This window comes from Salarias fasciatus, chromosome 10 (genome assembly GCF_902148845.1).
Source record: "Salarias fasciatus chromosome 10, fSalaFa1.1, whole genome shotgun sequence".
Taxonomy (NCBI): domain Eukaryota; kingdom Metazoa; phylum Chordata; class Actinopteri; order Blenniiformes; family Blenniidae; genus Salarias; species Salarias fasciatus.
Window position 1 is genome coordinate 7,870,072 of NC_043754.1, and position 15,184 is coordinate 7,885,255.

A 15,184-nucleotide genomic window follows, 5' to 3' on the forward strand; every position below is an offset into this window, starting at 1 on the left:
TCTTCCTCAATATGCCGTTTACATTTTGACATCATGAGACCAAGACGAGAACTAATGATGGACCAACAGGACGGAAGGGTCCCAGAGTGTCATCAGCAGGTTGAACAGAGATCCAGAGAGACTGGAGGAGTCGCAGGACGGCAGAGAAGGGCGGCCACATCCCACTCTACTTCAGTGTCATGTAGGACCGGATAGAATATAATAAAATAGACTTTACTAATCTCACAGTGGAGAAATTTGCAGGTGCAAGAGGCTCGTAGAACACACAGTGGCGTGAAGAAAAAGTAATGAAAGGTGCAAATAAAGAATAAGTTATAGTGCAAATTGTAGTCAGGATATTAACAGAACACTAAAACAAGGAACATCTAACTGTATGTACAACATAAATCTTAAAATGTAACAGGAACTATAATATATACAAATATGTACAATACGTTTTTTCAGTACAGCATGAATAGATTATAAAGTATCATTGAATTTCTTATGGGGGTTAACGTGACCATGGTTGCGGGATATTATAATGTCCAGGGTTACTGCACAAAAAAATTCTACACAGTGATGATGAATGCTGGTCAACTCCAGACACATTAAATCGAGGTGAAAACACAAAGTGTGTCGTCAGTCCACTGGAGACCGCTTACGTTAATGAGAAGCCAAATATCCCTAATTTTTGTAGTATTGTAGTATTGTATATGGGTGTATATGTATATGTGTATGTGTATTTGAGTATTGTATATGTATGTATATTTGAGTGAATAGGTACACATGTGTACATATGAAAGCACAATTAAAATGGAAAGTATACTGAACATGTATGTAGTCTATAACTACATGATTATTCATAGATAATTAAAGTTTTTATTCCTGCCACTTCTTCCTACCCCTTTTATAAACAGGCAATAGTAGAAGTCCCTTGATTGATTATTTATTTATTTTCTATTATGATGATGTCTTATATCTATCAGTTTGTCATTGCCTGATCAGAAATTGAGGTTTAAACAATTAATGAATATATCGTTGATGCAAAAAAAATTAATTCATCCATTTACAAATATCAAAGTTCAAGTTGAAGCTTTTTTGTATCCACTAAATACAATTTTAATCAATTCATTGCAAAGCCCCTAATAATTATTTTTCTTTAAATCCTTCTTATAAATACAGAAAGAGATCAAATCAAACCATGTTAAAAGTCTAAATAAGCTTTATTCAGCTCAAGACTATAATTTTATGCAGGAAAAATTTCATTATATTTGCACTGTCAATTTAATGCACTCATTCATTTAAAAAATTAGAGAGAAAGACATACCGGTAGTATAAACTGCATCAGTTCTTTCACGCCCTTGCGTTGCTGCTTGAGGTATTTCCCTCTATGTGCCGAGAGGTCACTTGGAAATGGGCCTGCTGATGAGTCGACATGTTGTCGGTGGCGCTGACAACACCTGTGTGCTGATGTACATAAACAGACAGGGAGCTCTCTCTGACCCACACTCCACTGACCCGGATCAGCCAATGTTTTCTGTCACTCAAGCCCACACGTATCCCCAGAGTGATGAATGTAGTCACACACACACTCACACGCGCACACACACCTTCCCTCCACGGGAAATACCCAGGACAGAGGAAGCTGCACGCTGTGTTTCTGGCACATTTAGTCAAAGTTCTGCGAGGCAGATGTAGGTGTGCTCACCCTGAAAGATAAAGTGCACTCCCTGCTGTTGGTGGAGCCACAGAAGAAGGATGCACGGCCCCGAATGACTCCCAGCACATACTGAAGGATGCTATAGGCAGGTAATGGTGGTGATTATGAACAGTCTCATTTGGCTCAAAAGGGAAAAATTTAAATTCATAGTGTAAGCAATCATAGTCTATTAAGGAAAATCTGAAAGAACTTCACAACATAGATTCAATGTTAGGTGGCTCATCATGAAATATACAATAATTTCATTAATTTCAATAATTTCAGAGGTTAACTTTGAACCCCTAAAAAAAAAAAAAAAAAAACACAATTCTTAACCTTTTCAATGACCTACAACAAAATCTTACAACACAACTGAAACCACGGACAATCTGCAACTAATCTGATCATTTATGATTGTGTTCCACTATTTTTAAAACCTACTTGAAAGACAAACTTGAATATGTCTAGTCGATCTATATAAACACTTCTGATATTGTAAGAACACTAAGTGTGTCACAAAGGTATACATGCATTACAAATAATGGGTAAATGCGAGGCTGGTATCAGGAGAAATGTTCTGCTGGATCTTATTTGATGTATTGTTTTAACAAGAGAGCTCATGATGAAAAATACACTGACTGAGAAAAGGAATATTCTCTTATCCTTGAATTGACACACCTTCAGAGAAGCTTTATAAAGCTTGAGGATCGCAACAGCCATTCAAAACACATTAACCGAAAGTGAAATTCATTGGGATGACCTATATCAACTGAAACGTGTTAATTAAAACATCACTAAGCACATGCCATATGAGATCTCATACAGCTTGATTCCCACAACAGTTGACAGCTTTGCATTATGGGACTTAAACATGGGGGGTAAATTGGCCAATCAGATGGCAGATCCCAGTTTCCCTCTCAACAAATTGTACCCTGGTAGAATATCTACATTTTCATTCTTCCAGGTAAGAGATATCTCAAAGCAATTGAGGCCCCATTTACACAAAAAAAAAAAAACATTTGAAGTGAAAAGGCATTGCTTTTGCATTTTTGCTTCAGAAAAGTTTCACATTTGCATGGTAACATTATGAAAGCGATGTCCATTCATACAGAAATGATAGAGTTTTATGTTGGCCCATGATTGCTGTTGTTGAAAAGTTGTGTCTCCCCTACGTTTCCGCTTGAAATGCAACAAAAGATTTCTGTTTTCACTTGAAAATGCTGTCGTGTAAACAGGGCCTGAATCAAGTCAACTGGCCTTGGTGACATTTTTTGGAAGAAGATTTGCTCCTTTCAGATGTGGTTTCATTTGGTCATGCTGGTCTTTTTACTCTGATGACTGTTCCAGAGGTAATGTCTCCCAAGAAATACAAGCAAGTCCACTTAACCTGGTTCAATTGCTTCATTTTTATGTTATCAGACTGGACAGGATTTTAAGAATGGTGGAAAAGGGCTTCTCCTACCACAATGCAAAAGTGTCTGAACAGTAAAACTCTCTAAAAGTTTATGAAGTAGGTCAAAATGGATTTATGGTGAAATAACTATGAAACACCAACACTTCTGAATCTGAAACAAGAGCTTTGGATTTGAAATGTATTCAGCAGGATGAGAAATCCAACAAATAAACAGTGTAACTTTGTAAGTTAGTCACTAAATCACTCAGTCAAATGAATTCATGTTTATAGGAAAAGGCTAAACTTTTCAAACCCAGCCAAAAAAAGAGAGAGAAATGTCTCCAGTGACTGTCATGATATCAAATTTGACATTTTTCGCGGCGGTAATACTGATGCAACAATCAGTAAGTGGCATTTTAATATTGTAACTGGTTGAGGTGACACTACTTTTAACTACTTTGGATAAATCTCGGGGAAAATGGCAATAACAACTCATAAAAATATCACAACTGTGACATGTGGTGCCGACTTATGAGATTTTGTTGAAGTACACAAATCTGAAAGGTGCCGAGCAATCACAGCTGTGTGATAAATGCAATGCAACTAAATTTACAATATTTATGAGTCGAAAGGATGGCAGAACTGAATACTTCAAAATACTTTCAAAAAAAATAAATAAATGAAAGCTATATATGTCTCATAAAACTGCCACTTTTTTCCTGTCACATAAAATCCCATCTGTTTGAATGGCGGCGCACTATTAACATACCAGAATCACACGACCTTTAAATCAGTACCTCTCTGAGTTATGATGCGTGTTTACCCCAGCGGAGCAGTAGAGAATGCCCGTGCGTCCTTATGATAAAAAGACTTGTGTGCCGTGATAATCAAACCAGAGTTCGGCTGCTGTCACAGTGTGTCACAGTCGGTGCGTGTGCTCCTCCGGGGCATCTGAAGTGGGGGGGGGGGGGGGGGGGTTTGACTCTCTCCTGCGGCTTGGACAGAAACCATTGCCTTTAAACGGGGTATTACACGTGAACTTTGTTTTACCCGTCACCAGAAAGACGACGCAGCTTGTTTAAAGAGATGTTTTCTGTGGCTCTGGGGGGGATCTCTGAGAAAACGATGCTAATGATGTGTTTGTGTGCACTCGAGACTTCATATTTTCAACAGAAAGCCTCTGTTTGCAAGGTGGGATGAGTCTAACGAAAGCTATCTGGTATCCACAGCGGGATTACAGGAAATGTCAGGAATGTCTCGGACTCTGACGTATTGGTATGTGTATGTGAAAATATGATGCGGGAACAGATGCTGTCAGAATGGCGAGAGGGGAGCTGTTAGCGAATACGTGGGGGTAATGTGGATGGCAGGGGGTTGAGTCAGTGTGATGATTATGCACAGTTTTGTTCATTTGCATGTGGTTAAAAGCCTTGTTGATGCACTGAATAACAGGCAAAACGAGGTGCTAAAGTTAATAAGTTGTCGAAATTTTGGCTCCTGAGAATTACGAAACTACTGCCTTCTGGCCTCCTACAACCAAGTATGAGGTAATAACTGATCGTACAGTGATTTGATTGGGAACTTCCTGTCTGGATTGATCTTTGTGGCACTCGGTGTGCTCTCCAGGCCTGCTGTGGATTCCGCACATCGTGCCGCACCGAGTCACGAGCTATCATTCACAGTGCCAGCGTGCCACCAGGAAAAATATCCGTTATTCATCCCTTCAATCGCCAGTCTTCACAAGCCCAGCATGACTTGCAGCCAGATTTACTTTTGTCACTGTCATTCATCCTAAAAAAAAAAAAAAAAAAAAAAAAAAAAAAATCCCCACAGGGCTGACATTGCTCCCGATCCACTGATTACTTGCTTTGCTGAGAGGTTGATGTCAGTTAAAGTTAAGCTGTCACGAAGTGGAATCGGGCGTGGTCGGATCGCGGGTTCACAGTATCTGACTGATCGTCCCTGCTGGTGCTGGTGCATCTTTAAATACATATTGTCATATTCTTTGTAAAGTTTCAGGCTTGAGGTGGAGACTAGCACATCTGCTCCACATTGACTGTCTTGCTGGGACTGTGCTCCTTGACTTGACAGAGGTGGTCGACGCTTAGCTGCAACACGCCCAAACACCGAGCGCTCAAGTTGTGACTGCAGCCATATTGCATGAGCTGTCTGCTGAACTCCTGCCTAAATGTGCCCTTTCTCCAGCACACACAGCCGTCGCTCTTAATGACGCGACAGTGGCATCTCATTCATCCCCCTGCTGTCCCTCTGCTAACGTCTCCCCTCCCTGATCCTCCCATTTCCCTTTCTTTCTCTCATCTCCCTCTTTTGCATCTGTGGTGACGAGTAATGAACGGCTTCCCTGCGCTGATTGGATGATGCATGGAGTTATTAGGTGGGATGAAAGGGAGCATAACTCAAAGGGTATGAAATGGTGGGGGGGTGGGGAAAGGGAGAAGAAAGTGAGAGTGGAGATGGTGAAATGTTTTGACAGGCAGCTTTGAAAGAGAGAGGGCGCGGGAAGTGCTGCAGATGCATGCGTGTAACAATGGGAGTAGGTCACAGTTTCGATGATGTTTCAACCCTGGCACACTTCCCCTGGGAAATCGTCCTACAGATCTTCCTCCCCTGCATCCCGGCTCCCCGCACTCGTCCGAAGGAGGCAGGCAGATTGCGCAGTGCCCTAGGTCGTTCCCGCGGGAGCGTGCTGAGGGCATGGGAGGAGTTTCGCAGAGAAAAGGGAACTCCCTGAAGGCCCCTCAGTCCTAAGGAGGCTCTGTCATAAACTGCGCCTTCATCCACTATTCATCCCACTTAATAAAGCTGCAATGACACAGCCTGGTCAGTTCACTGGGCCTCGCCACACTAAAGAGCTGCGCTTTATGGGAAGCCATAAGACCTGCAGGATTCTCCGCGCCGTTGGAGTAACCGGGCACGAGGCAGCGAGGTGCTGAGCTCAGGGGACGACTTAGATTCCCACAACAGAGAGTGTGGCTCGGGTTGTTAGGCGTAGGCGTGTGGAGGGGGGGGGGGGTGTGGAGGATCCACTGGTGATGTCTGCATACTGCTGCAAAGATTGTGTCTGTTTCTTAAATGAACGCAAAGTAGGCTGCAGGGACTGCATTCATGAAACATTCAACCACTCTTATTCAGCCTCCTCCCTCTCCTGCAGCACCCAGGCCCCTTGATTATATATCTTTTATTTAGTGGGAGAAAGACCAACTCTCTCACTTGACTTCCTTCTCTGATGGCCCTGACTCTGGCTAAAAATAACAGTGGATGCAACACAGTGGACTGAACTCAAGTTAATACACCTGCACTTTATTCATCAGTGGGTTGAACAATTTGCTGCTGCAGAATTTAACACGCAGTAGGTAGAATTAGTCCCGGATTCTACCTTTGGGCAAGCCGCTAATTAACATCAACATTGTTATTGAACACTGAAAGCCTTAAATCTGTTATTTTTGTGAACGTTGCCATATTTTTTCTGGAGATAATTTCCATCCTTCAGCAATACTATGTAACATAAACAGCTGTAGCAGTACTTCACCAGCATTATAATGTGTTTTTATGTTTGAAAAAGAGGCTTTTTCTGTGCATTAATTGTCATGAAGTCATCCCAAGTTCTTGTAGGGATTTTTGCATATGGTGAAATTCCATAAAGTTTTCTCTTCTTTACAATACAAAATATTATTAAGCAAGGCAGTATATTTAATTATTGAGCATCAGCATTCGTAAACTGAAAATAGAAGGGAAAGAAAATAAGGCACAAGACATCTTAGGTGCCACATTTGGGAAAGTTTTTGCAGGTCATGTCCCTCTGAAGATGGGTGTTCGAAAAGCCTTTAAAAAATGAATCACTTCCCTAAAAGTCATGCTGAAATATAACAAGTTCTTTTTTCAGGGGTCAGCATCTGTTTCTCAGCCCATGCCCTATTTTCCTCCATTGCCAATCTCTGCAAGGCATAGCGAGCAACAGTCCAGGCATGCCAGTGACTAACGGAGTGCAGACGAACTGACTGAATGTCGTGATTGTGGCGTTACTGCACCGTCTCTTTATCTCAGCCAGGTGACACAAGCATAAAGTAGCCAGGTGCAGCATGTTACTGACCCGATTGAAGCGTCACATGGAAGATTTATCGATGGATTCCAAGCACTGGATTACAATTTTCAAATATTTCAAGGCCAGGTTTTTGCTGAATGTTATGATGAAGTCAAGGCATGTAAGTTTTGCAAACTTATCTAAAATGGAAATAATTAAAATCAAAGTTCAGGTACACATTTGTGCGTGTGTTGCGGGCAAAAAAAAACTTGTGCATCATTAGGACGCAGCCTCTGAAGATCACAAATGAGTGCTCAAAGCATCTAAAAACAAGCTCAAATTATGTTTTTTTTTTTTCATCATTCATATCATGTTCTAAATTTACTGCACGACATGAATGTTGTGCACGGCTATTTGATCTGACATGTCTAACTAACCCATTCTTTTTTCAGGTTTTAATAATTAGCAGATGTTATTTCTGCTGTCTGCTTCTGGCCGGCGCTCCTGTCTCATGCAGTTTTCTTTTCCTGCGTTCCCTTTGCAGAGCCACAGCTGAAAGGTATCGTTACCCGGCTATACAGCCAACATGGATACTACCTGCAGATGCAGCCCGATGGCACCATGGACAGCACAAGAGATGAAAGCAGCTCATTTTGTGAGTGTCTCTATTTATAGGCTGCATGTTTGGGTTACGGCTTCTTAACCAAATTATTCACTCTGTGTTAGAGGGAACTAATTGCGTACACGGTGCTAAATGCAGGGAGCATCTGCAGCCATCAGACTCTCACGGGGAGCGAGTTTGGAAAAGTTTGCGCTCCCTGTTTGCACCGCAGGTGTCAGGCTGTGCTGCAGACTCAAGGTGAAACTTTCTGTCAGCTCACCTGTCAAATTTGCACCAATTAGTTTTCAGACTTTTTCATCCTTTAATAGGAAAGAACATTGTGTCAAACTGCCTGCCAAACTTTGAGAATTTCAGTGTGTTGTCACAATTGTTGGAAAGAATGCCGTGTACATTGACATCTGACTGTAAATGAACAGATTAATTAGTAACATTTTAATGGGCTTGTCACTTTTTTCATTCATTAAATTTATTAATGTGGAATTGTTTTTAGACTGGCCACTTATCCAACCATTAGCTTCATATGACAATTACTGAAAGACGATATCTTCTTTTATTAATTTTAATAATCAACGATTTACTGAAGGAGCCCACTCATTACTATTGACAACAACAATGCTACACTGTTCCATATAACCTGCAATGCAATCACTTTTTTACTGCTAATTTGTCACTTTTTGGTGGCTGCCAATCACATGATCATTAGTTTCTAGTATATAACTTATTTTGTTGATGTTTTTGAAGGACCTCAAACTAACTCTTGTGACATCAGCTGAACCTAAACAGCGAATCAGTCATTAGACTTATACACAGTATCAACAGCTCAGCTAAGTTGTCACAAGTAATATGCCTGAATGCACCTTCATTTAACCAGATCAAAAGATTGAAGAGCAAATGCAACTCTAATAAGTGTCAAGCAGCTTTTAATTTGCTGCAACTCGCAAAGAAACTCCACTCTAAGCAACCTGTGATGAGCTACTAATCTTCAGTAACTTGCACAGGACTGGTCATCACCAGTGTGAAAATATATATCTGTAGTTCAGTTTTTCAGCCACCAGAAGCTGCAGCGTATTGCCACTGCAGAGATGATGCAAAAGTTCATCCTGACCTTTAGTGATCTAAATTTGCCTTCCAGACCGGAAACTAGGCAGTGTTCTCTTCCTAGTATCATTTCTTCGCGTTTGACCTTCAAGACTCAGACACAGTCTTCTTTCTTTTTCTGTCTGCAGCTTGAATGTGGCTGATTTTTACATTCTACTTATTCGCTAACCTGGATTGCTTTTTAGAGAGTTGTGTTTTTGTAATCAACCGGTTCAAAGTAGTTTGATCAGAGACTGGATCAATCTGTCAACTTTTCTCTTTGCTCTAAGCCTGTGTGACAGAAAATCTCCATTATAATCCAGGATCAGAGGCAGATTAAAGCGCGGTGAAGGTGACATGGTGTTGAGTTTCCATAAACCCAAACTCTGAGTGGTCACCGCATCCGGGCCTGAAGGAGACGTAGCATGCGGCAGAGACACTGCAGCCATTCAGCTCGCAACAATAAAGACAGAAAAAGCAGAACGTTGCCACACAGTATTGCATTTTGATTTCACAATATTCTGACTCTTTCTCCCCCTCCGCTCTCTTTGTCATGCTCCATCTCTCCTACTTTATTCCCCCAATTTAGCACAGTTCAACTTGATCCCGGTGGGACTGCGAATCGTGGCCATTCAGGGGGCAAAGACGGGGCTGTACCTCGCCATGAACAGTGAAGGATACCTCTATACCTCGGTGAGTCTGCCGTGCAGATTGGCCACATGTGTGCACACACCCACTTCATGTGCAGAAAAAAAAAACAAAACAAATTCTGCTTCAAAGAAAAATGTCACGACTGTCCTGTTTTGGGATTTCAACATAAGCATTTAGTTTTGGGTGACTGTGCTGCAGTAAAACTGTCAAATCTAAGAGATGAGAAGATCCAGCCGCCCTCTGACACAAGCTGTCATTTTTCAGTTCAGAAATTCAGCTCTCTGACAGTTATATTTTGGCTCTTATTTCAGAAAAATATGAAAAATATGGATAGGAGTACCCAGATATCAGGTGTTTGTAGACCATGAAGAGAATTTTTTCATGCTCTGTGATGTATGAGCCATTGGTTTATGAGTGCGTGTCAATTTAACATCTGCATTATTTGCGTGTGTGAGTAGATGCAAGGCCAGTCATTCATGCTAAGATTTTAGATAAATCTAAAACTTCACATTGATTATGTAATGGCTGAAAAGGTGACCATTGAACAGGGTGTGGTAATTGTGAACAATGTTCATTCAACAATGTGTTGTTGTCAGCCCACAGTAAAAATGCTGACTTTCAGTTAGATGAGGACATCAAAGAGCTTATTTAATGAGGGTAAAGACAGTAAATATACTATGCAGCATCATTCGTGGAGTCTAAATAAATTGGTGCCTAAGAGAGTTTAAGGCCAGAACACCAAAAAGCATGTAAAACCACACACACTTACGAAGGATGTGCTAAATCGCACCAACTGAGTCTTTGAGGGTGAGAAACAGGGACACTACTCATGACACTGCTGCCTTGAGACTAGCGTCCAATCACTGAACTATGGCTGCAGGCTTCATAACACTGTGGTGGGAAATCGACTTTTTATACTCTTCTGTGACAGTCAGTGTATTGAATCTGAATAAGATGACAACACAAAGGTAGACGTACGTTGCACTAAGTATCAGTGACACGTTTTAAAATATCTTTACATTAACCACCATAACGAGTTGCATTGATGTTTTTTTCTTCATTCATTCCTGTCATGTGTGCTTTCAACACCGTATACACCACAACAATAAAGGATCAGTCATACACTTACTATTAACACAGATAAATATAAAACATCTCCGAAGACATGTTAGTGTCCACACACTCATAAAAATAGACATTCCCTTCATACACATGTGTATTTTTTTTTCTCTAGTGGCTCTGGAGGTTGTTTTCCACAGAGTGCTTGGCTAATTGTATGCAGAGGAGAATGCAAATGTGGCTTAATGTATATAAAGAGAAGCATATCATCTGCACGTGAGTGAGTTAAATCTTGAATTATGGAATATGGGCTGCACCATCTCCTATTATCTTCTAAGATCCTGATTAGCATGCATTACAGCTTTGGTGCCTTGCCGCTGTGAACAGAGTGGAGAAGGGATTTCCTCAGCACCAGTCAATAGCTGCACTGCATCCCACACTGACCTCTTTCAGAACATGTCCTCTCTCTTTCACACACAGTTAAAGGATGGGGTGTATATAGGTGCTGCACAGGAGAAGACACACCATTTAATCTTACACGTTTGATTTTAGGATGCTTATGTCGATGTCTGCAGTGCATCTGGAGATGTGGCGAGCGCAGGAGGAATAAAGAACATGACATTGACTGGGAGTCTTTTCATTTATAATAAATATGCTTATCACTGTCACTTTCTGAGAAGTCAGCTCCACTGACATAGACTAGTCCCTTCATTTTCAGCTATTTTGTCCACTTCGTGCCTCCTCTGCTGCTTCATGATGGTTGTTCTTCTTATTTCCCCTGACTAATCAAAGGGAAGACTTTGTCACGCCTCTTGTTCATAACTCCAGTGGTCAGTTTTCTCAGTCAGGCTCCGGAACAGCCAGAGAAAGTCCACTGCTGCCTCGCTTCAGACATTAATCTCAGCCTCACTACCTGTAGGTGACAACAGTAAATGGCTGATCCTGATACAAAAATAGAGCTTGGCTCATTCCTGCCCCATTTTATAATCTATGTGCTCTGGAAAACTCCTGACAGACTTGTGTGTGTGAGACGGAGAGTGGTAGAAAAGAGCTGCTGTTGATGGAAACTAACACCACGGCTGAAGTGGTTACAGAAGCAGTTTTTGTGCCAATCAAGATTGTAACATAGGCTGATGCATATTTAATCAACATTTAGGTAAATATAGGAATCCTACTGAATCCAGTCCACTGGACGGCACACAGGTGTTTAACATTTTAAGTTGGACCTGATGTAAACACACTTTCATTGACCTCTAACTGATGAAATGCATCGTAATTTAGAGAAACACACACACACCATTAGTTAAATTTATGTTTCATCTGACTGCGAGAGGAAGAAGAACACCAATGCTGCAGGCAATCTCAAAGAAATAAACACAAACGTTGCCTCAGGTCTTCATGTGTCGGTTTCGGAGAGTAGATATTAAAGTGGCAAACAGAAAATAAGCAGTGTTTGTGTGACTTGTATAGACTGGCAGAGGGAGAGTGGGAGACATAAAGAGACAATGGAGAGGGATAAAGGAAGTGGGAGAGCATGAGGGGTATTGACAAAAGCTGTGTCCTTCCTATTCTTCTCATGGGAGGGTTACATTGAAATGCAGGACAACACCAGCAGCAAGATGGTATCACCTTTTTTTCTTTTTTTTTTTTAAATGACAGGACAGGAGAAATGTGGATGTCAGGTTAACAAAAAAATGGGAAGACAAAAAAATAATTGGCCGAAGCAAGCGAAATAAGATAAAATACAAAAAAAAATGTAAGGTTAAAATAAGACGTTTTGCCAGGCGACCAATTAAGAGCACTTATGAGAAGGAAAAAAAATTCTTTCTGATAGATTCGTGACTTACCTTGTGCCAGTGCTCTCCTTCCAAAATTGTCTCGGGGACATATTACAATGTAGCCCTTGAGATTTGCAAAGATATATATGGTTTTGATAATGATACACAATCGAGCGCTTTTCTCTGACCCAGAATATTTAACACAGGAGGGGGATTTTTAATAGGGGGCCGCAGGGCACTGTGGACCCGGCTACCTCTGTGGTTGAGGGTCAAAGAGGGGTCCGCCAGCTGCAGTTCCACTCTGTATTGACTCGGGCCTTCCAGCTGCCAATCAGAGCTGCTCAACCATGAGTTCCTGCACATTATCATCCACTCTTGTCATGCAAACATCATGAACTATCATAAAGCATTAAGGGAGAGGCCGTGCATGTGCGGTGGTAGACGGCATTAACTGCCATTCTCATCCCCGATAAAGCCCACTTAATAGGCACGTCTTTGCCCTATTGGCTTATGTAACGTGGCGTGTCACAGCGCATCTACATCTGGCTCGGCAACAACGTCGGCAACGTGCCACGCCGCTGGTGGCTACCCCCGCGTTCGCGAGCAAACACTCACACGCACACGCGGGCACGCACGCGTTGTGGGTTGACGTAGGGGTCGTTGTCGGTGAGCTGTTGTGTTGCGATTCGAAGCGGGTCGCTGCAGCACTGATGCAGTAATGTGGTGGGATTACTTGAGCCGGGCAGATCTCACAGCATCCCATTAACCAAGGAGCCGATGGGCCAGTCAATAAGTATGGGAAAGCCTGCCTGACACTGTGACCCCTGCTGTCTGAATGTGGGACTGCAAATAATTGCACATCCCCAACGTTAAAGCATGATTTGAATTACCGAATTAGAGCCGCATGTTCAGGGGTTCGGGTTCTGATTTCATGCTTGTCGTACACAATTTGGAAGAAAGTAAACAAGATGGAAAATATTTTGAACAAATTGACTTTCATTCCAGTTTCTTAGAGGCTAATTATAAACGGGGAAACATGTTAATCAGATTTGGGGAACTCTGCCCTGTGAGCGCGTGTTGTTAGTGCTTGGCTGTCCTTGTTTGGAGGTAAGTGCACTTCCAGTGTATATGGTGGCGTGGAGAGTAAAGCTTCCTGATGCAGGTAGAACAGATGTAATCAGACACAAGGGATGAAGAAGGGGGGTGGTGGTGGAGCCGTGTGGTGCTGTGTGGGCGGGGAGGGTCGGGATGATACTCTGCATCATAAAAAGGTTTTCCCCATCTTAGAGATTCTCAGCACGGCTGCCGTACATATTACCTTTCTCATCTGCTTTCATTCAAATTCTCCTTTTTTTTTCCTCTTGGTATGAGACTCATGATATGGTAGCTGACTACTGAAGTCTCCAAATAAGTCACACTTGAAGAGGAAGGATATTCATTTAATTCCTCCTCCTTGCAGCCAACACTTACATGGAAATAATCATTTCATCGCTGTTAAAAGATTTGCAACACTCAACACATCGCCATCTGTTTGAGTAAATCCTGCAAGCTTGAGTGATGTCGCCAGTGAGCGCAGTCCCCGACTGGAGTCCTGTGGCTCTGCCGAGGTCTAGAGGTTACCTCAAGGTGAGCTTGAGAGATGGGGATAATTACTGCAACATATTTGTCGCAGTTAGTGACATGGATATTGGCCAGTGTGGGAGGTTAGTATGAAAATTCATTGTATTATAAAGCCATTTATTTGATTGTCTTGTCTACTCCCACGGAATGTTTTTTTTTTTTTCCTTCAGCAGATCTTTGGAGACCGCTTGAGTGAAATACAGAAGATGTGGGTTATATCATTAGACTAATTTCAGGGGAATGATTATGAAGGGTAATTATAGGATGACTTGGGAGAGGGGTTATCGCAAGTGTCACTTCAGAGGCTGAGCTGAAGGCTATTTTGCTGGAATGATGGCTTCTCTTTCCAGTGGGACAATAAGTGTCAGATAGTGGGGTGCTAGCGACTGAAGTCCTGGTCGGCTCAACGTTCCTGCAGGAGAAGCCGCGCTCTCCCGCTCTCTCTCCCGTCTTAATCTCCTTTATTACCCGGCAACCCCTCTGTCCTCTCCGAGTGATCTTCTGCTCTCTTTCCCGAAGTCTCCTACCTTTCCCTTTCTGTCTCCCGCACTTCCCAATCCTCTTGCTCTCTGGCCTGATTAATAATGAATGAAGCGGATCATCTATCGATCTCATCCTCTGTGTTAGCGCAGCAGAAGATATCAAACCTGTCAGTGGATCTTAAAATAGCTTTGCAATGTGGTGGTGACGGGAGTGGGACTGTTTTTGCATTTTGAGTTAAGGGTAGGGGATTGTTTTATATGGTCCAAAGATAATAGTGCAAGTGGATGAAGAGGGGGCACAAAGTCCTGAAATGCCCCCCTCAGCTAAAAGGATATCGCCTCCCTGTAAAGGAGAAAGGTGATGATCTGTGATAAGCGTGAAACTGGAGGTCTCTCATACCTTCTCAATCTCATTTTGGCACTTTATTAAAGCTTGTCTATGCCAAAGTCTGATCCTTTGGCCCTCTTCTGTCAACCTGAATCTGGGAGAAATCCTGGGCTCAGCCATTTCTGCCCTGCTGCTCTCACTTAATCAATCCAGCAGATTGGCTTTGCTCTCTGACAGGGGAAGGACCCTGTCGAGACCCTGATGGAGACTAAGAGAGATGTATATCTGTCGCTGTTGGTTAATATCACCAGTCAACATTATGCGGGGTTCAGTGGTCCTTATGTTGAGGACAGCGAAGGAGGATAAGTGCAGCGGGAACACAATCATTTACAACGACTGGCTGAACTGCTGGATTACATCCAAGATGTGCTAATTTGATTTGGTGAAGTCTATT

The 15,184-nt window shown here is 42.2% G+C and overlaps 1 protein-coding gene across 1 annotated transcript in view; it reads left to right on the forward strand.

Annotated features, from left to right (window-relative positions):
- Positions 1–15,184, forward strand: part of fgf11b (fibroblast growth factor 11b) — a 32,368-nt gene that overhangs the window by 13,701 nt on the left and 3,483 nt on the right. The window contains exons 2-3 of the mRNA XM_030100427.1: positions 7,658–7,768; positions 9,402–9,505. Of these exons, the coding sequence (XP_029956287.1) occupies positions 7,658–7,768; positions 9,402–9,505 (215 nt within the window). The remainder of the gene's footprint in view (positions 1–7,657; positions 7,769–9,401; positions 9,506–15,184) is intronic.